General features: G+C 39.4%; 1 protein-coding gene across 1 annotated transcript; it reads left to right on the forward strand.

Annotated features, from left to right (window-relative positions):
* Positions 1-516: 516 nt before the first annotated feature.
* On the forward strand, positions 517-20,364 carry rhpn1 (rhophilin, Rho GTPase binding protein 1). The gene is made up of 16 exons (XM_051655586.1): positions 517-902; positions 1,803-1,918; positions 2,069-2,197; positions 2,403-2,478; positions 2,576-2,653; positions 2,768-2,892; positions 7,831-7,997; positions 8,330-8,427; positions 9,494-9,583; positions 10,761-10,917; positions 12,375-12,494; positions 12,583-12,777; positions 14,780-14,856; positions 14,948-15,091; positions 17,609-17,755; positions 17,964-20,364. The coding sequence occupies exons 1-16, from the start codon at positions 822-824 to the stop codon at positions 18,162-18,164; spliced, it is 2,001 nt and encodes a 666-aa protein (XP_051511546.1). The 5' UTR covers positions 517-821; the 3' UTR covers positions 18,165-20,364.
* Positions 20,365-22,501: the final 2,137 nt, after the last annotated feature.

Raw genomic sequence — 22,501 nt, forward strand, 5'->3', positions numbered from 1 at the left:
AATTTTTTAACATTTCAATTTAGGGTTTTAGTACATCAATTTACATGGCAAAAATAAAAAATTAAAAAAAAAAAAAAAAAATTGTTTTTTTTTTTTTTTTTTAATTAGCACCAAATTATGATGTTTTGCAGTTCATTAAAACTGCAGAGTAGATGTGGTGGATGTCTATATTTATTTATTTATTTATTTTTATTATTTTACATTTAGAGTGTGTTTTGCGTTTATCACAGATAAATACAGGACTGTGGGGGCTTTAAGAGTTTTAATGAAAATACTTTGATTCAGAACAAATATAATGCCTTTGTCATGACTCAAGCACCAACTCACCCGACGTCTCAGTGTTGCCAGGGGCAACGATTAGTTTTCCGCTCCAAATCGCCCTTTATCCCCACCGCCGTCATCTCATTGGACGTTTCAGCTGTCAATCAGGTCTATTTATCGGGCTGTGATTCGCCAGTGCAGATGTCAATCAGAAACAGCGCTGTCCTATTGGCTGAATCACAAGGACACCAGACACGAGATCAACTGTGGCTTGTCGTGCTCGAACTGGCAACAAGTGGATTTTGTGATTTCGCGTAAATTTGTTTTATTAAAAAACGCGTTATGTAGATGGATTAAATGTACTCATCTGTTATAAAGACGTGCCTAGAATACATAGATTACACAGAGATGTGGCGTTAGAGCGGAGTTTGTCTTGTGATAGCGGTGTTTACGTTTGCGCAGTTTAATAATGTGCACGCGACCTGTGGCGTTACTGTGAGTGCACGAGCCCGTGCACGCGCTAATATTATAACAGGTGTTGCGTTCATACAGGTGAGTTCATGATGTCGGAGTCTGGATCAGAAGAGGATATAGGTGCACTCACAGCAGAGTCCGGGGGTTCGACGGAATCCGTCCGGAAGGTGGGTGAAGTTTAAAGAGCTTATTATTTTTATTGCGTTGTTGTTTTTAAAATGCAGAAAGTAACAAAATAATGATTTAAAGAAGTCGCTTAAAATGTACCATGATATTAACACGTTTTTTGGACATGGTACGATGGCAAAAGAATAGTGTTTGATTCTAAATTATTACCATACTCATATACCACAATATTTACATGGTACTCCTAAGTAAGTCAAAGAATAGCATGGTAATACCATAGTATTTGGTTCTAAATACCAAAGTGAGTGATTACCATGTTCATTTTTCAAGGTATTTCTTTAAACAATACATTGTTATTACCATGGAACTCTTTGAAGTACACGTGCAAATTGAATGTAATACGAGTATGATCATTTTTTTAATCACCATTGTAATGCCATAGTTTGTGGTCTAAAGGATTACCTTATTCATATTCCATCGTATATTATTGTTTTACTATGGTATGGTTTTATCAGTGGTATTTTATCTGTTTATGCACACACACACACACACACACACACACACACATATGTTACAGTGAGGCACTTATAAGGGAAGTCTTGTGGCTATACTTTTGAAACCGTGAGTATTTTAAGGTTTACAGATTGACCCCATTGACTTCCATTGTAAGTGCCTCACTGGAACACAGATTTTTGCTTTTATTAAAGAAAAGGAGGGACGAGTCGAAATACATTTTTGTGGTAATCGACATTAAGCCACAAATGCTGTCGATTGAGCTTAACTTGTATTGAACCCGGAATATTCCTTTAACTGCACGTGCAGGAAATATCAAGCATGCACAACAGAACCCAAAATGTCAAGTTATATTCAAATGCTTAAATGGCAGTTAGACTGTATCCAATAGATGCAAATTGCAAGTGATTACATGGTTTGTGTTTAAGGGATGTGACCCCCTCGCATCAACCCAACGCAGTAAACTACAGCAGCGTCGAGCTAAACTCAACCAACAGATCAACCGTGAGCTTCGACTGCGGACTGGAGCGGAAAATCTCTACAGGTGTGAAAACATACACCCTGAAAACCACCCTGCATGATCCAGAACTAACAGGAAATGATCAGTGACATGCCTCTCTGTGCTCTTCTGTTTATGTCCAACAATGGCTGTAATGTGTGTTTGATGTTGTTGTATATGATTTGTATTTCTCAGGGCCAGCACTAATCAGAAGGTAAAGGAGACTGTGGCGTTAGAACTGAGTTTCGTGAACTCTAATCTTCAGCTTTTGAAAGAAGAATTAGAGGAACTAAACAGCAACATGAACGTCTACCAGACTGAGAGGTGTGTAACACACACATACACACACACTTTTAGTTTGTCTGTAATTTTGCAACTAAAAAAAGTAATTTGGGTCCTAAAAGTTTAATTTTTATTAAGTTTGGAGCCCTGTTCAAGGTACAGTATATATCGTTTTCAAGAGACTTCTGGTTTAACTTGCAGTATGCAGGTTTTAAACGCTCACAAACAAATCATCTTTTTGTCACAGTGAGACAGTAAATGTTCCCATGATTCCACTGGGGTTGAAAGAGACTAAAGAAATTGATCTGACTGTCCCTCTTCAGGTAAGATCAACATTCAGTCTGCCCTCGATCACAGAGAGCAAATGCACCGAGGGCGAATGTCTACTCACATGATGCTTAAACCTTTTTATATCATTAGGACTTTATCAGGGAACATTACAGTGAGGACGCTTCTCTATACCTGAATGAGATCCGGGTATTTATGGAACTGAGACAGGTGAGTTTTCCAACAAATGCAATGATTACCGCAGAACTAACATATCTAAACAGATTCATCAGTGAAGTGATTATTCATATTTGTAACTTCTGAACGATCTTTCTCTTTTCAAAGGCCATGCGAACTCCCAGTCGGAATGATGCGGGTCAGGAGCTGTTGATGGAATATTACAATCAGCTCTATTTCCTAGATCAACGCTTCTTTTCACCACACAGAAGTCTGGGAATTCATTTTCACTGGTGAGGAACAATTTATAGCATACAAACAAGGGATGATGCAATATGGAATTTCTCAAGCCGATGTTCAATAATCAACAGCTTGTTATACCCGATAACTGATAATCAACAGTTTGTTATTCTTGATAATCCATATCAACAGTTTGTTATGGCCGATAACCGATATCAACAGTTTGTTATGGCCGATAATCAACAGTTTGTTTATGCTGATAACCAATATCAACAGTTTGTCTTGACCAATAACGGATATCAACAGCTGGTAATGGCCAATAACTGATAATTAACAGTTTGTTATCGCTGATAACCGATCTCAACAGTTTGTTATGGCCGATAGCCGATTTCAACAGTTTGTTATGGCCGATAACCAATATCAACAGCTTGTTATGGCTGATAACCAATATCAACTGTATGTTTTGACCTATAACAGATATCAACAGCTGGTAATGGCCAATAATCAACAGCTTGTTATGGCCGCTATCTGATATCAGCAGCTGGTAATGGCCAATAACCGACATCAACAGCTTATTATGGCTGATAACAGATGATCAACAGCTTGTTGTGGCCAATAACTGATATAATAGCATATTATCAGCAGCTTGATACACCAATAATTGTTAATCAACAGCTAATTATGGCAGATAACTATATCATCAGCTTGATGTGGCTGATAACGGATAATCATCAGTTTGTAGTGGTCGATAACAATAATAAACAGATTGTTATGGCCAATAACCAATAATCGACAGCTTGTGATAGCCGATAACTGACATCAACAGCTGGTAATGGCCAATAACTGATAATTAACAGTTTGTTATCGCTGATAACCGATCTCAACAGTTTGTTATGGCTGATAACCGATATCAACTGTTTGTTTTGACCTATAACAGATATCAACAGCTGGTAATGGCCAATAATCAACAGCTTGTTATGGCCAATAACCGATATCAACAGCTTGTTATAGCCAATAACCGATATCAGCAGCTTGTTATGGCCAATAACAATTAATCAACAGCTTGTTATGGCCGATGACGGATATCAACAGCTTGTTATGGCCAATAATTGATATAAGCAGCTTGTTATGGCCAGTAACCAATAATCAACAGCTTATGTCTGATAACGGATATCAACAGCTTGTTATGGTCAATAATTGATAATCAACAGCTTGTTATGGCCGATGACGGATATCAACAGCTTGTTATGGCCAATAATTGATATAAGCAGCTTGTTATGGCCAATAACCAATAATCAACAGCTTATGTCTGATAACGGATATCAACAGCTTGTTATGGCCAATAATTGATAATCAACAGCTTGTTATGGCCGATAACAGATATCAACAGCTTGTTATGGCCAATAACCGATATCCACAGCTTGTTATGGCCAATAACCGATATCCACAGCTTGTTATGGCCAGTAACCATTAATTAATCAACAGCTTGTTATGGCCGATAACGGATATCAACAGCTTGTTATGGCCGATAACGGATATCAACAGCTTGTTATGGCCGATAACGGATATCAACAGCTTGTTATGGCCGATAATCGATAATCAACAGCTTGTTATGGCCGATAACGGATATCCACAGCTTGTTATGGCCAATAACCGATATCCACAGCTTGTTATGGCCAATAACCGATATCCACAGCTTGTTATGGCCAATAACCGATATTAGCAGCTTGTTATGGCCAGTAACCACTAATTAATCAACAGCTTGTTATGGCCGATAACGGATATCAACAGCTTGTTATGGCCGATAACGGATATCAACAGCTTGTTTTGGCCGATAACGGATATCAACAGCTGGTTATGGCCGATAACCGATAATCAGCAGCTGGTTATGGCCGATAACCGATAATCAGCAGCTGGTTATGGCCGATAACCGATAATCAGCAGCTGGTTATGGCCGATAAGCGATAATCAGCAGCTGGTTATGGCCGATAAGCGATAATCAGCAGCTGGTTATGGCCGATGAGCGATAATCAGCAGCTGGTTATGGCCGATGAGCGATAATCAGCAGCTGGTTATGGCCGATGACCGATAATCAGCAGCTGGTTATGGCCGATGACCGATAATCAGCAGCTGGTTATGGCCGATGAGCGATAATCAGCAGCTGGTTATGGCCGATGACCGATAATCAGCAGCTGGTTATGGCCGATGAGCGATAATCAGCAGCTGGTTATGGCCGATGAGCGATAATCAGCAGCTGGTTATGGCCGATGAGCGATAATCAGCAGCTGGTTATGGCCGATGAGCGATAATCAGCAGCTGGTTATGGCCGATGAGCGATAATCAGCAGCTGGTTATGGCCGATGAGCGATAATCAGCAGCTGGTTATGGCCGATGAGCGATAATCAGCAGCTGGTTATGGCCGATGAGCGATAATCAGCAGCTGGTTATGGCCGATGAGCGATAATCAGCAGCTGGTTATGGCCGATGACCGATAATCAGCAGCTGGTTATGGCCGATGACCGATAATCAGCAGCTGGTTATGGCCGATGAGCGATAATCAGCAGCTGGTTATGGCCGATGAGCGATAATCAGCAGCTGGTTATGGCCGATGACCGATAATCAGCAGCTGGTTATGGCCGATGAGCGATAATCAGCAGCTGGTTATGGCCGATGAGCCGATAATCAGCAGCTGGTTATGGCCGATGACCGATAATCAGCAGCTGGTTATGGCCGATGAGCGATAATCAGCAGCTGGTTATGGCCGATGACCGATAATCAGCAGCTGGTTATGGCCGATGACCGATAATCAGCAGCTGGTTATGGCCGATGACCGATAATCAGCAGCTGGTTATGGCCGATGAGCGATAATCAGCAGCTGGTTATGGCCGATGAGCGATAATCAGCAGCTGGTTATGGCCGATGAGCGATAATCAGCAGCTGGTTATGGCCGATGACCGATAATCAGCAGCTGGTTATGGCCGATGAGCGATAATCAGCAGCTGGTTATGGCCGATGAGCGATAATCAGCAGCTGGTTATGGCCGATGAGCGATAATCAGCAGCTGGTTATGGCCGATGAGCGATAATCAGCAGCTGGTTATGGCCGATGAGCGATAATCAGCAGCTGGTTATGGCCGATGAGCGATAATCAGCAGCTGGTTATGGCCGATGACCGATAATCAGCAGCTGGTTATGGCCGATGACCGATAATCAGCAGCTGGTTATGGCCGATGACCGATAATCAGCAGCTGGTTATGGCCGATGAGCGATAATCAGCAGCTGGTTATGGCCGATGAGCGATAATCAGCAGCTGGTTATGGCCGATGACCGATAATCAGCAGCTGGTTATGGCCGATAAGCGATAATCAGCAGCTGGTTATGGCCGATAAGCGATAATCAGCAGCTGGTTATGGCCGATAAGCGATAATCAGCAGCTGGTTATGGCCGATAAGCGATAATCAGCAGCTGGTTATGGCCGATAAGCGATAATCAGCAGCTGGTTATGGCCGATAACTGTTAATCAACAGCTTGTTATGGCCGATAATGGATATCAGCAGCTTATGACCAATAACCAATAATCAACAGCTTGTTATGGCCGATAACGGATATCAACAGCTTGTTATGGCCAATAAATGATAATAAACAGCTTGTTATTGCCAATAACGGATATCAACAGCTTGTTATGGCTAATAATCGATAATCAACAGCTTGTTATGGCCAATAACCAATATCAACAGCTTGTTATGGCCAATAAATGATAATAAACAGCTTGTTATTGCCAATAACGGATATCAACAGCTTGTTATGGCTAATAATCGATAATCAACAGCTTGTTATGGCCAATAACCAATATCAACAGCTTATGGCCAATAACCGATATCCACAGATTGTTATGGCCGATAACCGTTATGAACAGCTGGTTATATCTGATAACGTATAATCAACAGCTTGTTATGGCCAATAACTGTTATGAACAGCTTGTAATGTCTGATAATTGATAATCAGCAGCTTGATATGTCCAATAACCGTTAATCAACAGATAGTTATGGCCGATAACAGATAATAAACAGTGTTTTAAGGCCTACAACCGATAATCAACCGCTTGATATGGCCGATAACCGATATCCACAACGTATTATGGATGATGACTGATAATCAACAGTTTGTTATGGTCGTTAACTGATATGAACAGCTTGATATAGCCAATAACTGTTAATAAACAGCTTATTATGGCTGATAAAGGATAATGAACAGCATGTTATGCGCAAAAACGGATAATCAACAGCTTGTTATAGCCAATAACGGATAATCAACAGCTTGTTATGGCCAATAACCGATATCCACAGCTTGTCATGGCTGATAACTGATAATCAACAGCTTGTTATGGCCGATAACCAACATCTTGATATGGCCAATAACAGATAATCAACAGCTTGTTATGGCCAGTTACCGATATCCACAGCTTGTTATCCCCTATAACGGATAATCAACAGTTTGTAATGGCCTATAACATATAATTTTACTCTTTGTTTTAACCCTTTCAACTGGAGTGGCTAGCTTATTAACTAAGAAATTATAAAACACTCAGTTGACACAAAAACTGGACTTTACAAGGCATATAGGCAATCCGATCTACAGTGAAATTCATAAATTCATCATGATGATATAAATCAGCATAAACATTATAAAGATCAGATGGTCATGTGTCATATTGGTGTAAAGGTCACAACTATTAGAGTATAACAGGCATATTTATTTTACTCAGAAATCCTGTCAGGGATTCTGTCGTGTTTTTATATTCAAAAATAATTGGATGGAACAGAATGCAAGGGTCTCGATGTGCATTTTTAACTATTGATATATTTTGCACCTCTTATACAAACACTTTCATATTTGTAATGAAATAAATTATCATTGATTAGAGTGCAAAATCAGGTCAGACTGCATTTGTATGTATGACTGGATTATAGATGGTGGGCTGTCTCATTGCAGGTATGACTCACTGACCGGTGTGCCGTCGGTTCAGAGAGCGCTGGCGTTTGAGAAAGGCAGTGTTTTGTTTAACATTGGAGCACTTTATACTCAGATTGGAGCCAGACAAGACCGTTCAACACTGCCTGCCATTCAAAATGCCATTGATGCTTTCCAGAGGGCAGCAGGTACTGACTGTTTGTCTGTCTGATTTTGGTTACTCTCCACCTATTTTTTCCACCTCAGGGCCAAAGTACCAGGTTCTTAACTGCTATAGACATTAGGGACCACCAATGCGATGTAGCAATAGTTATTACTAACCTTTATGCATTACATTATTTCTACCCCGTCAAAAAAAAACAAAAAAAACAACTTGAATAAATAATTACCTGATTATATGTACCTGATATTCTGATGAAAAACAAAAATAAGAGGTTTGTTTGTAGCTCTCTGTTTATTTAATAAGAGTGTGTATGATATGTGATGTCGTGTGTGTGTGTGTGTGTGTGTGTGTGTACAGGTGCGTTTCTGTACCTGCAGGAGAATTTCTCTCATGCTCCCAGTCTGGATATGAGCGCTCCGGCTCTCAGCATGCTGGTGCGCCTCATGGTAGCTCAGGTAATGAAAATTAAAGTAGGTTAAAAGTCAGGTGTATATGCGATATGAACTTACAAAAAGAACATTATTAAGAGTACATCTGAATCTAAATATCTACAGTAATGTTAGCTGTTTGTAAGGATATGAATTACATCTCTTAGGCTGCATTTACACTGGACATCTGACCTGCGTCTTAACACTTGTATTCGATTCTCCTAATTTTTCTGACATTAAAATCTGCTTAAACAGAGTTTTGGTTTATATCTGTGCATGCACGTTATTCTGGAGGTATGAAGTGTAAAGCAAATATGAAATGTCAAGCATGCATTTTGAATTGAAGAGACATTATAAAGATTAAAGAAATTTGCATTCATCGATATTCAAACAGGTGAAAGCCCTACCAGAGTAAGTCTACCAGAAGGTTTTACGATACACTTGAGGCTGATTTTGTGTGCACATATTTTACCACAGTGTGGTTGACATCAATGATAAATATTTAGTTCATTTACACGTGAAGAATTTATGAACTGCAGTGGAATAAATGGCAAGAGCGAACCTCTCCAGTATTTCTAGAAGAGAATAGCATGAAAACAAAGAGCAATTTTTCGTTTATCCATGGTATGGAGCATGTAAACTTCCTTCCTTAATCAGTGACGTGGATACAAACATGGCTAAAGTTATGTGACAGACAGTCTCTGCTATGAAATCATCACTCAGTGGCGCTCAGGTAAGGTTAATGAATGCATGCATGGAAATTCTTATGCGTGAATTGTGGGGGAAGAATTAATTGTATTCTTGTGATGTTTATCGATATTTCCATGAACAATTGCAAGTAAAATGCATGTTTGTTGCCATTCATACAAAAGTTCAAACGATGCTAAATAGTGCTGAGTGACAGCCTAGTGTGTCTTGGCAGGTAATTAATGTAACCGAGTATGTTTATGTTTTAAGTGAATGTAAACAGATGGGGCGTGTTCAAAATATTGGATCTGTGCTTTATGCATTGCAGTGTAAATACAGTCTTAGTTTTGATTGAAGATTTTGGTATCTTGGCACAGTTTGATCTCATGTGTGATTTTTCTTTCAGGTTCAGGAGTGTGTGTGTGAGCAAGTCATTCTTAACATGCAGGACAACAATCTGAATCTGCTTTTACAAGCAGCCCAGGAAGCAGCAAGGGTACAAAACACGCATAAACACACGCACAGAGAAGAGTCAATGATGTGACGCTCACTTTTCTTTTTTGACAGGATGTATTAAGTTATAAAAAATTCAGTTCCTCACAAAATACACCTCTACAATGATGATCATGGTTTTAATTTCGGAGTTCAGAGTCATTTTGATATTTTTTATTTTTTATAATATCCTTTGAGTTGCGAGTTCGAATCCAAGGTGGGCTGAGAGACTCCAGTCAGGTCTCCTAAGCAACCAAATTGGCCCGGTTGCTAGGGAGGGTAGAGTCACATGGGGTAACCTCCTCGTGGTAGCTATAATGTGGTTCTCGCTCTCTGGTTGGGGCACGTGGTGAGTTGTGCGTGGATGCCACGGAGAATAGCGTGAAGCCTCCACACGCACTACATCTCCACGGTAACGCGCTCAACATGCCATGTGATAAGATGCACGGATTGACTGTCTCAGACGCGGAGGCAACTGAGATTCATCCTCCGCCACCTGGATTGAGGCAAGTCACTATGCCACCACGAGGACTTAGAGCGCATTGGGAATTGGGCATTCCAGATTGGGGAGAAAAAAATACCCTCATGACGGTGTGTGAGGTTTTTAAAAATATCAAGTATTTTGTCATTTTTATAAAAGGTACATTTTGTTAAGGTCAAATGGAGTGACCTTAAGGAAATCATAATACGTTGCCTGGCCAAAAAAAGAGTCACATACTCGAATATTTCGTTGGACCGCCTTTAGCTTTGATTACGGCGCGCATTCGTCGCGGCATTGTTTCAACAACCGTATGCAACGTCACAACATTTATTTCCATCTGGAGTTGCATTAATTTTTGGCCAAGATCTTGTATTGATGAGTACACTCTCAGGTACTCAAGGTGCAAGGGAAATATTTTGAATACCTTTATACTTGATGGTTACGCCATTTGATGTCTTTAAAGTCATTAAAAATATTTTTTTAACGTTTATTGAAATTTATGAAGCCAACATGGACACAAAGATTACCTTTCTACAAACTTGATGCATGTTTTATACTACATTTTTAAAAGATCTTTCATTACACACAACCTCATTTGTCAATGAGCCATTTACAAATTCATGGTGTCTTGATTATTCCTCAAAACAAACAGATATTATGTACTTGTTAATATGTTTTGTGTATGTGTGTGTGTGTGTAGGTATCAGATGTGTATTCTCTGGTTCTTCAAGCGATGTCAGTCCCTTTACTAAAGGATTATGTTCCGTTCTCCTGGATTTCGATGGTTCAAGTCAAAACACATCATTTCAGAGCACTGGCTCATTACTACACCGCTGTGGCACTGTGTGACTACTCAGGTGAGACTCTCAAAGTGTGTTATAGATCACGTGTTTTCTGACTACTCACAGCAAACATTTGTTCATTGGCGTTTTACAAACATTGTGCTGTTAAAGACCATCCCTGCATCCCAATCCGGAACCTGTCCGCCCTAAACTGTATCCTAGATTAGAGTTAGGGTGTCCCAAATCATAGTATGTGGAAATGAGTGTCCCAAAGTTGCCCGGATTGTCTGATAGTTCCAGTAGATCTTCGAAGTGTGGATCCGTGAGCACTTTTTCGGCTAATATTGGCCACAATCCATTGCTCGACGGAAGAAGGGTTTGACCATTCGCTTCAGAACTACATTTGTCATATGTGGAAAAACTACAAACATGGATAACGATAGGAAAAGAGATGTTTGGTTTGCTTTAACTACACATTACTACATGCATAATTATATCAAAACATCAGCGGCTCTCCACCCCACGACAGATCTTCAGTGATGCGCTTCTCTTCTGTTTCTTCTCTAATATGGGATTTCAAGACTCGATTTTATAACATGATAGTACGTGCAACAGTTTTTGCTACACACTAAAGAGTAGACACTTTTCCATCACAAAAAGAGTGCACAAGTATGCAAATTGGGATGCAGCCGATATTTACTTGGTCAATACTCATTTTTGGTCTTATTGTGCATGCTTCATGCTTTTTGGGGGGGGGAAGAATTTTTCTCCCCTTTTTCTCCCAATTTGGAATGCCCAATTCCCAATGCGCTCTAAGTCCTCGTGGTGGCGTAGTGATTCGCCTCAATCTGGGTGGTGGAGGATGAATCTCAGCTACCGCCGCATCTGAGACCGTCAATCCATGCACTCTTATCATGTGGCTTGTTGAGCACGTTACCACGGAGACATAGCGCGTGTGGAGGCTTCACGCTATTCTCTGCGGCATCCACACACAACTCACCACGCACCCCACTGAGAGCGACCCACATTATAGCAACCACAAGGAATTTACCCCATTTGACTCTACCCTCCCTAGCAACTGGGCCAATTTGGTTGCTTAGGAGACCTTGCTGGAGTCACTCAGCATGCCTTGGGATTCGAACTCGTGAACTTCAGGTGTGGTAGCCAGCGTCTTTACCACTGAGCTACCCAGGCCCCCCTATTCCAAAGATTTAAGAATTACATTTAAAAATTAAATGTTTGTCTTCATAATCTGGATACAATTCATAATGATGGAACAACTTACTCCGCCTCTAAAACGACTTTCCTTTTCGGCCGCTTGGGTGGGGGACTATATTAACCAATAATATCACATGCCCACTTGTCACAATCCAATCAAATCCCGATGGATAAAATCAAGTCCCGCCCTACATTATGTCCTGTTTCACTCACAAATATATCATATTGTGAGTAATAAATGTGTTGTCAGTGCATTTCATGTTGCCTTTAATGCAGCTAGAAATGTTAACATGGCTGATTTTTTTATCTTCCAGGTGTGATTGATCATGATGATGATGATGATGAAGGTCAACAGATTAAAGCTCTGATCCAGGTTCACTCCAGACAGCCGGACAAACTGAATCTTCAAGATCCAGAGGACAGACTGCGACTGGGTTTGTCTAGTCGAATGCATTTTCTGAATACTGAACTACAGTTACAATGCAGGTTAAGATAAACTGATGTTTTTTGTACATGTTTAAGGTAAAGCGCATCTTCGTAAAGCGATCATAAGGCACGAGGAAGCCTTGCGTCTTCACGGTGTGTGTAAAATGCTTCGTAAGATGGACATCCTGCAGGAAGTTCTGTCGCATGCTCACGCATGCTCGCTGGAGAAATACTCTGATATTGATCATGAAGACGATTTCTGTGAGGTCGCAGAAGCTCCAGAGATACAATGTGAGTGGAATAAAGTTACATAGTAAGTAATATAAGCAGTGATTTGTACAGTCTCCTTGAGTCTCAAAGTCAAGGTGCATCCCAAACCGCACACTTCTGCACTATTTAACGTCATTTTGTAGTGTAAGTAGTGCTAGTACTATTTTAACATTGAAAATGCAACAAAAATAAGTGCTACGAGTACTTGGATGATGCACTTCTTCAACATTCAAAACAAGTGTGGGGGGGGGCTGGGTAGCTCAGCGAGTAAAGACGTTGACTATCACACCTGGAGTCGCGAGTTCAAATACAGGGCGTGCTGCGTGACTCCAGCCAGGTCTCCTAAGCAACCAAATTGGCCCGGTTGCTAGGGAGGGTAAAGTCACATGGGGTATCCTCCTTGTGGTCACTATAATGTGGTTCGCTCTCGGTGGGGCACGTGGTGAGTTGTGCGTGGATGCCACAGAGAATAGCGTGAAGCCTCCACACGCGGTAAAGCGCTCAACAAGCCACGTGATAAGATGCGTGGATTGACGGTCTCAGACATGGAGGCAACTGAGATTCGTCCTCCACCACCCGGATTGAGGCGAGTCACTACGCCACCATGAGGACATAGAGCACATTGGGAATTGGGTATTCCAAATTGGGAAGAAAAAAAAAAAACACAGAGTGTGGAATGTTGGACACTTCATGCACTCAGCACTCGCGACTTGTCATACGCAGTGGAAGGGGCGGAGTTACCTGGCCGCGATGTTGATATGACAAAACAATTGTAAATAATGGAGACTGTAGCAACTAGCGAAACTTTAGTGACGAACGCACCTTATAAATGTGAGTTGAATGCTTTGCATTCACCCCACACTGTGTAAATTTGTATGTAGTTTGAGATACAAATGTTGAACTGAGGTTGGCTAAAGCCGTGATTTTCAGGTGTGAGCTTCATTTACATCATCGCCGGCCAGGCAGAGGGAGACAAAGCATTTCGCAGTGGGAGGTCGTTTATCACTTGACCGTCGGGACTCAAAAACTGAAAAAGCACATCAAGCTTGCTTGAAAAAATGGTTCTGTCATTGTGTTCTCATCAAGTGACCAATGAGCTTCTTCTTTTACTGAAGAACTGACAAGATGTCGAGCTGATCTGAACGTATTTATCACATTCAGCTGCATATAATCACAAACGCTGATTGTAATCCAAAGTGATTCTGTCACTAAGCGTTTTTCCTGCATTGTTCTCCTACACTTAAATTACTAATGGAACCAAACTGCCGAGGCACAACAGTCTGTTTTTATTGAACATAATTTCTTTACTCACCGAAAGCAACATATGGACTTACACGTTCTACAGCAAGCCTTGAGGGGATAAATACACAATCACACACTGTCTCTAGGTAAAGCTACTCCATGAATCGCATCCAAAATTACTCTTTTACAATCGTTTATGCTCATGCGGGACTCCTGTTGTTATTTCGGTGAGCTCCACGTGACAGGGAATCAGAGAGAGGGAGTTGAGGTGAGTCGGTATGTTTGTCACCACTCTACTATATTTTATCGACAAGTTTGACAAACCTCCGACTGAAGAGAGTGAGAAGAGACTCAGCAAAACAGTCTGCATGTGTGACACCCTCAGCCAAAATCGAGTTGTTTGCTAGTGTGGTGCCGGCTTAACACGCTAAAGCTAGCCGCAACAGATCGGATGCAATTAAAACGTCACTTCTGTTAGCTGTTAAACGACGAATGTAGTAAACAACCTATGTTCCATGTAGTATCGTCCTAAACTGCGAAAATTCATACACCACACAGCTGAGTGCATAGTGTATAGCACATCATTTGGGACAAGGCTTTAAACTTTCTTCTAGTAAAGTTTAAACTTTCCAAAAGTAAAAACAATTCACACAAAATTAAAAATGCCATGCATACAGAAAAATGGCATAATATGCACATTATCCATATTGAATATATTCCAAACATAGCCATATCATAAGTATCTTAACCTGACCTCTGACCTTTGAACTGTCTCCTACAGCTCACACACATCAGAAGCCTGATATTAAAACTCCAGATTTCAGTGCGGTCAGAGTGACTGATATTTTCCACCGACTGGTAACTCTCACACGCACACTAAGAGATGCTAAACGTAATGCTGGAATCAATCGTCTGACGTTCATGTGCGGTTTACCTCCTACTTGTGCAGGGCCCCCTCTCTGTGTTCTCCGCTCGAAACCGATGGGTGGGGCGTCACGTGTGCTTGGTTCGAGGAGAGGCGGGACTTGGTCTTACACTTCGAGGTGATTCGCCAGTTTTGGTTGCCGGGGTGTTGCCAGGGGGATGTGCTGCGGTAAGAGACGTTTGCATTGTCATGTCAAAGATGCACATTGCTCATTATCTATACTGAGCAGCAGGATGTAATTATTTGCCATGTATGTATTTTTAACTTTACAATTGGGGTCTAATGCTTTTTGGTGAATCGCACAAAACTGTCAAGAAATGTCATATTTCATTTTGGGTCTTATTTCACCACAAATTCAAAAGAAAAAATAAGAAATGTTATTTTTAGTAGGGCTGTCTATTTATATGAAGTTCAAAGAAATGAACACGATTAATCACGCCCTCGATCAATAGGCAAGTTCTGTGATGTTTTTACAAATTTGTGGCAGTAGGGGGCAGTCAGCACAACACGCCTCGTCAGACCAACGAGCAGGCAGCACAGCCTTCCACAGACGTGCTTGACAGCTGAAGCGAGCACAACAGAATGCTAGGATCTCGAGACGCATTTTTCAACGTTTCAAACTACGTTTAATTTGAAACAGCATGCTAAAAACACTTGTGTGAAAATTTGTGAGACATGATGCAACTAAAGTGAGACGCTCCAAAAGTGTCCATCTGACGCATGAATACATAGACCAACAATTAAAAATAGCGCAGAGGGAAGTAGGTTAATAATAGGGTTATGTTCAATGATATGAAAAAAAAAAAAATAATAATAATTTGAATTTTAAGCCATTTTTTTTGTTGTGTAGAAATGCTTTACCTGTCTGCTGCCACAATAAACTGTATGTATATGATGTAATGTATAATATATGTATACTGTATATAGTTATTTTAATTATTATATGCAAAATCATCTTTATTTTGAGGCCTTTCTAAGTAAATACTGGTATGCAATTAATTGCGATTAATTAATTGGCACATCATGTAATTAAGTCCATTTTAAAAATATCAATTGACAGCCCTAAATTTTTGCATTAAAAAAAATTACGCTTATTTTGAAAATATAGATTTTTTGGTCAATTAAGCAAGCAAAAAATATCTCATTGTTATTACTGTAATGCAGAGAAATAATATATTATTTACACTGTAAGTATACATCATTGTTGTGTTTGTTGTGTTGAATTTAATTTATGCTGATTTTAATTTAGAAAAATGATTTTGTACAGACCGGACGCTTTTCATTTCTTGATTTCACTTCAGTTTTCTGGATTTCAGTAATAAAAATGTAGGGAGAATTGACATGAAAATATGGTTTCTGTAAAAACTGTAAAGAAATATTTCATTTCGGGTTATTTTTTTTACTATATTTAGCATTAAGAAAATGAAGGCTGTTTTAAAACTTTTCCGATTTAAAAAATAAAATAAAAATACATGCTTTCATTAATGCAATGCAATAAAACATATACAAAATAAATTAAAAAAAAAAAATATATATATATATATATATTTTCCCGTTACAGTTAGAAAAAAAAGATTTTTTTAGCCTATATAATATATATATATATATATATATATATATATATATATATATAATTTACACCGATCAGCCACAACATTAAAACCACCTGCCTAATATCGTGTAGGTCCCCCTCGTGCTGCCAAATCAGCTCTGACCCGTCGAGGCATGGACTCCACAAGACCTCTGAAGGTGTCCTGTGGTATCTGGCACAAAGACGTTAGCAGCAGATCCTTTAAGTCCTGTAAGTTGCGAGGTGGGGCCTCCATGGATTGGACTTGTTGGTCTAGCACATCCCATAGATGCTCAATCGGATTGAGATCTGGGGAATTTGGAGGCCAAGTCAACACCTTGAACTCTTTGTCATGTTCCTCAAACCATTCCTGAACAGTTTTTGCAGTGTGGCAGGGCGCATTATCCTGCTGAAAGAGGCCACTGCCATCAGGGAATACCGCTGCCTTGAAGGGTTGTACGTGGTCTGCAACAATCTTTAGGTAGGGGGTACATGTCAAAGTAACATCCACATGAATGTCAGGACATTACAGTACAGTAGCCTCTGTGGGATCGGAGCAGACAGGCTAGCCTTCGCTCCCCACGCACATCATTGAGCCTTGGGCACCCATGACCCTGTCGCCGGTTCACCGGTTCTCCTTCCTTGGAACACTTTTGGTAGGTACTAACCACTGCATACCGGGAACACCCCACAAGACCTGCCGTTTTGGAGATGCCGTGACCAAGTCGTCTAGCCATCACAATTTGGCCCTTGTCAAAGTCACTCAGATCCTTACACTTGCCCGTTTTTCCTACTTCCAACACATGAAATTCACGAACTGACTGTTCACTTGCTGCCTAATATATCCCACCCCTCGACAGGTGCCATTGTAATGAGATAATCAATGTAAAACACTTCACCTGTCAGTGGTTTTAATGTTGTGGCTGAACAGTGTGTGTGTATATATATATATATAGATATTTACATTGTAAAATGTAACAATTGTAAGTATAAACAAATATGCTTAATTTCCTTTATGCAAAATACAGTTTCATTTTTTAGTTTGAAGAGAAATATGACTAAGAAATGTCATTAGTGAGATTCACCCTTTAATGCTCATTGCGAGTGTGTTTTAGGAGGCGGGGCTCCGTGAGGGTGATTATATCGTAGCTGTGAATGGTGCAGACTGCAGGTGGGCGGAGCATGCCGAAGTCGTTCATGCCCTGAAGAGCTGCACAGAGAAAGGACTAGAGCTTGACCTCATCACTCTACAAACACACGAGGTACACACTGCACCCACAAACACTTTTCACCACACACTTGTTATGGACTTGAGTCAGTTTAACAACGAGTTGCAAATGTACCGCGGAACGGAGCCAAACGATGGGGTAGACTAGGGTTTTATCCAAGCCGGATCAAATAAAGAATGTAAAGGGCTTTAAAGCAAGATTAAACTCAAACTGTTTAACTAGTAAATAATGTTCCACACAGGTGGAGAGGAAGTTGATTCTCTCACCCAACACTGATAAAGAGTGTCAGTCGGGCAGTCAGAGGAAACCTGGTCGGGAGTGTGAACGCGGATCGTCATCTTTATGGAACTGGAGCTGGAGGAGTGGAGGAGTTACCAAGAGACTCGGCAGCACATTCAGTCTGTCCTTCAGCAACTTCAGAGAGAGTGAATCCATGTTCTGAGAACACAAGAGGATGAGAAAGGAAAAGAAGAAAAGCACTGTTTTACCTTCTGAACACTGTCATTCAGCAAAAAACAATGTAGCATTGCAGAAACGATTAGCTGCCCTATTTTAAGAGCGCTATACTTTAAGTCATACACGCAAAGTCAGTGGGCATGGCCGTGAAGTTTTGGTATTTTCATGCAAGCACGTGCCAAGTCTAGGCGCAAGTGAGTCTGGCAAAATCGCGCACGTGCAAAGCGCTAATGGGTTGGGTCAAGTGAAGTTTAATTCTGAGGTTCTTCTCCGGTTATTGCAGCAACTGCGTCCTATTATATAGTCCATTCCCTCAAACACCAGCGATATAAACAAAGACAGCACATTCATAAGAAGTCAGTAGTGTAAATGGACTGTTTGCAATGAATTAGAAGAATAAAAATATGGACTTACAATCTTTTGTTTATTAACTGCATCCTTGTTGAATGTCAGGCATATTTCTGTGACAGTGACACGCTCCTTTTATACGCATATGTATGCACCGTTAAAAATAGAGAATGTAAATATTATTAATCATATTGATCAAGTGACACACACATCATGGCTAGTATTAACAGTGATTGTATCAGCACGCACTTCACTTCTACCCGTCGATTTTGCTTTAAAAATAAAATGACTTTAAACATGAAAAACTTGAACCAAAAATATTTCTAAATTAAAATTACACTTCAAATGAAATGAAAACATAATTAAAATAACAATATAATAATCAATATATAACGACCTCTTGTGAAATCTCCCCTCATGCAGTGACTTAGATATATAGGAACATAGCAAACTGCACTTTGCGGCACTTAAACATACAAAATATACAATACACCCGCAGTTTGCGCGCATTCACCCACAGATAGTGCAAACACACGCCCACTTGCGTTTTGCCCTGGCATAAAAATTGTGCTTAGAATTAGCACTCTCACGAATATTGGATAAGAAGTAGTGCGCAGTCGTTGCGTGTAGCCATGAAAGTAGAGCCCTAGATGGTTAAATATGAACAAAATTCAGTTAAGATGAAAATTATGACACTGCTTCTGTTCAATGTCAGCTCATTGTTTAGAAGGGCAAAAGCAAAGACCTGCCATGTGATGAACTATGAGTACATTTTGTTACATGTTTAGCAAAATACTGTGATTTCTCAAAGAATTTGTATTTAATATTTCAAAATAAGTCTGTTGCTTTCAAAGCGAGGAGCTATTTGATACATGTCCAGTATCGGCAAGTAAAATTGAGCAGTTGTCCATTTTTTAGCAGATTTTTGAATGTGCTTAAGACTCTTCAGGCTTCCACATCAGCAAAAACACCCTAATGATAGTACTGAGATGTAGCAAAACCTTCGAGCGATAATGAGAAAATCTTGTAACGTTGTATAGGTTATTTTTGTTGTTGTTTTAGATTGTTATGAGTAAGAAGGGCAGTTGTATTAAGAATGTATTTTTTGCACAGAAAATGATCATTTCACGGTTTTCCATGTCACATGTTGCTTGTTTTGTGTGTGCATTTTCATTTAGTTTGTTGTTAGATGAGGTTTGTGGTGTTCCAACTGCACTCTGCCGTGATTAACAAACAGTTTTTCCATGACAGAAAAAACTATGGCTTGTTCAATGGGAGTCAGTTGAAGCAGAAGCTCTCCAAGTGGCATTTATATGGAAGGAGTCTAACAGCAGGCTCTTGTCATGTTGGAGATTGCAAGAATGAATGTGCAGTAAACAGTGATGAAATATGTGCTTTTTCTGCCAAATGTGTTTGGATTCTACTCCGAGTGGCTCCCCAGACACACTTGCACTGGGAAGTGAGACAGAGGTCACAATATGGTCAGTTTCAAATATGCATTCTTATAGATAAGGCCAATTAAAATAATACAGACTTCTAGCAGCCTGCTGATAAGCAATAGTGTTAAATACATAGAGCCAAGAGTGATACTTGAACCAAATGGATTTGTCTTAAAGGCTGATTAGTGTAACAGCCATCATTCATAAACTATAAGCAGTATAAAAACGCGCAGCCTGTCGTGCTTTATGTGACCACTAGAGCGCAGCATCATCATGACATTTTAATAAAGCAATCTGTCATTAATTACCTATGTACTTTTTTTAATGGCTCAGTAAAAAGTGACTCAGTTATGTGGACATGAGTAATTAAATAACACGGACTATGAATAAAACAATGGACTGAGGTATGTTAAAGAGAGTTCAGTTTTGCTTAAATTACTATTATATTTGTTCTCTAACGTTATAATTTCAGAAGTCATTTGAGGAGCATTAATGGCTTTATTAATAATTACAATAATTCAGTTACGTTATATTTAGGCCTATTTATTGTTTAATGAAATAGAAATGGTTCGTAATGATGCAGATTACATTTTAAGAATTGCCTATTATTTAAAATATTGAAAACTGATGAATGCTGTTTAACAAATACCAGGTTTAATTTTTTTATTATTATTATTTCTGATTAAATCAGTTTTTTTTTAAATATAAGCTTAATGTAAATAATATGGCAATGACAGCCACAATGCATTTGTCTACCTTTAATATATATATATAAATTATATATATATTTTATATATAATGAAACTCTTTAATAAATTATATATATATATATATATATAGCCTATTTTTATGATTTACACCTTATTTCATAACAAAATTCCATCAAGTTGAAATGCGTAACGTTTAACAAAATTAAATAAGAACTTAAAATATTTCTTTTTATTTCATTAAAGATAACTCAATTAAATTTGATGGAATTTTGTTATTAAATTAAAATGCGTAAATCTTAAAATAGTTTTGTGTATAAGTCACTACAGTGCTCGTTTTCCTGTTGAATGTGTTGACCCATACTTTCCTCAAGACAGATAAATGGACACTGCAATTAACATTATCATTATTAATAATTATTTTCTGCACGTGCATCTAAAGTCACATTATTGCACCATAATTAGCGTCAGACTCGGAACACAAGCTGATGTTCCAGAGCTGCAGAAGGATCTGGCTTCCTTCAAGAGCGATGGCTTTCAGTAAACAAGTGCACGATCGATCACTGCAGAGCTCTTGTGAGGGGGTGAAACCTCTCTCTCTTACTGGAGTGCCATAATGCTTGCTGAATCTCCGCCAGTACAGGGAGTTAGAGGCCTAATGGTTTGTTATGATGACCTTTCCGCGTTTCCATTTATGGAGTTATATATGTGCCACAATTCTGCACGCGCAAAATTATATTTTGAACGCACAAAAATGTCCTGCGCGTGCAAGATGAAATTTTGAGCGCACAAAAAGTTATTTTGCACGTGCAAGATGGTATTTTGAGTGCAAAAAAAATGTTCTGCACGCGCAAGATGATATTTTGAGCGCACAAAATTTTTTCTGTACCCGCAAGATGAAATTGAGCGCACAAAAAGTTATTTTGCACGTGCAAGATGGTATTTTGAGTGCAAAAAAATGTTCTGCACGCGAAAGATGATATTTTGAGTGCAAAAACAAAAAGTTCTGCACGTGCAAGATGATATTTTGAGTGCACAAAATTTTTTCTGTACGTGCAAGATGAAATTGAGAGCACAAAAAGTTATTTTGCATGTGCAAGATGGTATTTTGAGTGCAAAAAATTTTTCTGCACACGCAAGATGATATTTTGAGCGCACAAAAAATGTTCTGAAGGCGCAAGATGAAAATCAGCGCACAAAAAGTTATTTTGCACGTGCTTGAACTCAGTTTTGTAAAGCAGTGTATCTTCTTGTAAAGATAAATTCATTTTGAACAAACGAAAATAAATTTTGCGCTTGAATAAAGTTTATTTGAATGCAAATTTGCTCAGAATTCTAAAATTTTGCTTTCTCCTCCTACTCTGCATGCAAAATACCTTTTTGCATGCTCAAAATATCATCTTGCACGCAGAACATTTTTTGTGCGCACAAAATTTAATTTTGTGCGCGCAGAATTGTGGCACAAGTATAACTCCATATCCATTAGCCTCGCTGTTATTCAGCGTAGAGCATTTGATTTAACCCTCTGTATATCGGCAAAGAAGAGTAATGTAATCATATATATATATATATAATTAAATTGTATTACACATATATCGGATACCCTGCTTTTCGATATCGGTGTCAGTCATTGACAAGCCTATAGGCTATCTGTTCTGCACTAACTGAGGCTAGTAGTAATAGACCAACCTTGCATCACATAGACCATTATATCAATGATATTTTGAGATTTTTAATTTACACAGTGGTTTATCGGCCGATTATCTTAAAAGAAGTTAATGTGGACCAATTTCATCCATTTTAGATGCTATTTGGTCAATACAGCCTTC

The sequence above is a fragment of the Myxocyprinus asiaticus genome, chromosome 25, assembly GCF_019703515.2.
Source record: "Myxocyprinus asiaticus isolate MX2 ecotype Aquarium Trade chromosome 25, UBuf_Myxa_2, whole genome shotgun sequence".
Classification (NCBI taxonomy): Eukaryota; Metazoa; Chordata; class Actinopteri; order Cypriniformes; family Catostomidae; genus Myxocyprinus; species Myxocyprinus asiaticus.

What these genes read in the sequence shown, in the direction of transcription:
- rhpn1 (XM_051655586.1), top strand. Translation starts at nt 822, where the DNA reads ATGATGTCGGAGTCTGGATCAGAAGAGGATATAGGTGCACTCACAGCA. An exon ending in GGAGCGGAAAATCTCTACAG is followed by an intron (nt 1,919 to 2,068) that starts GTGTGAAAACAT and finishes TGTATTTCTCAG; the next exon opens with GGCCAGCACTAATCAGAAGG. An exon ending in TCACTCTACAAACACACGAG is followed by an intron (nt 17,756 to 17,963) that starts GTACACACTGCA and finishes TGTTCCACACAG; the next exon opens with GTGGAGAGGAAGTTGATTCT.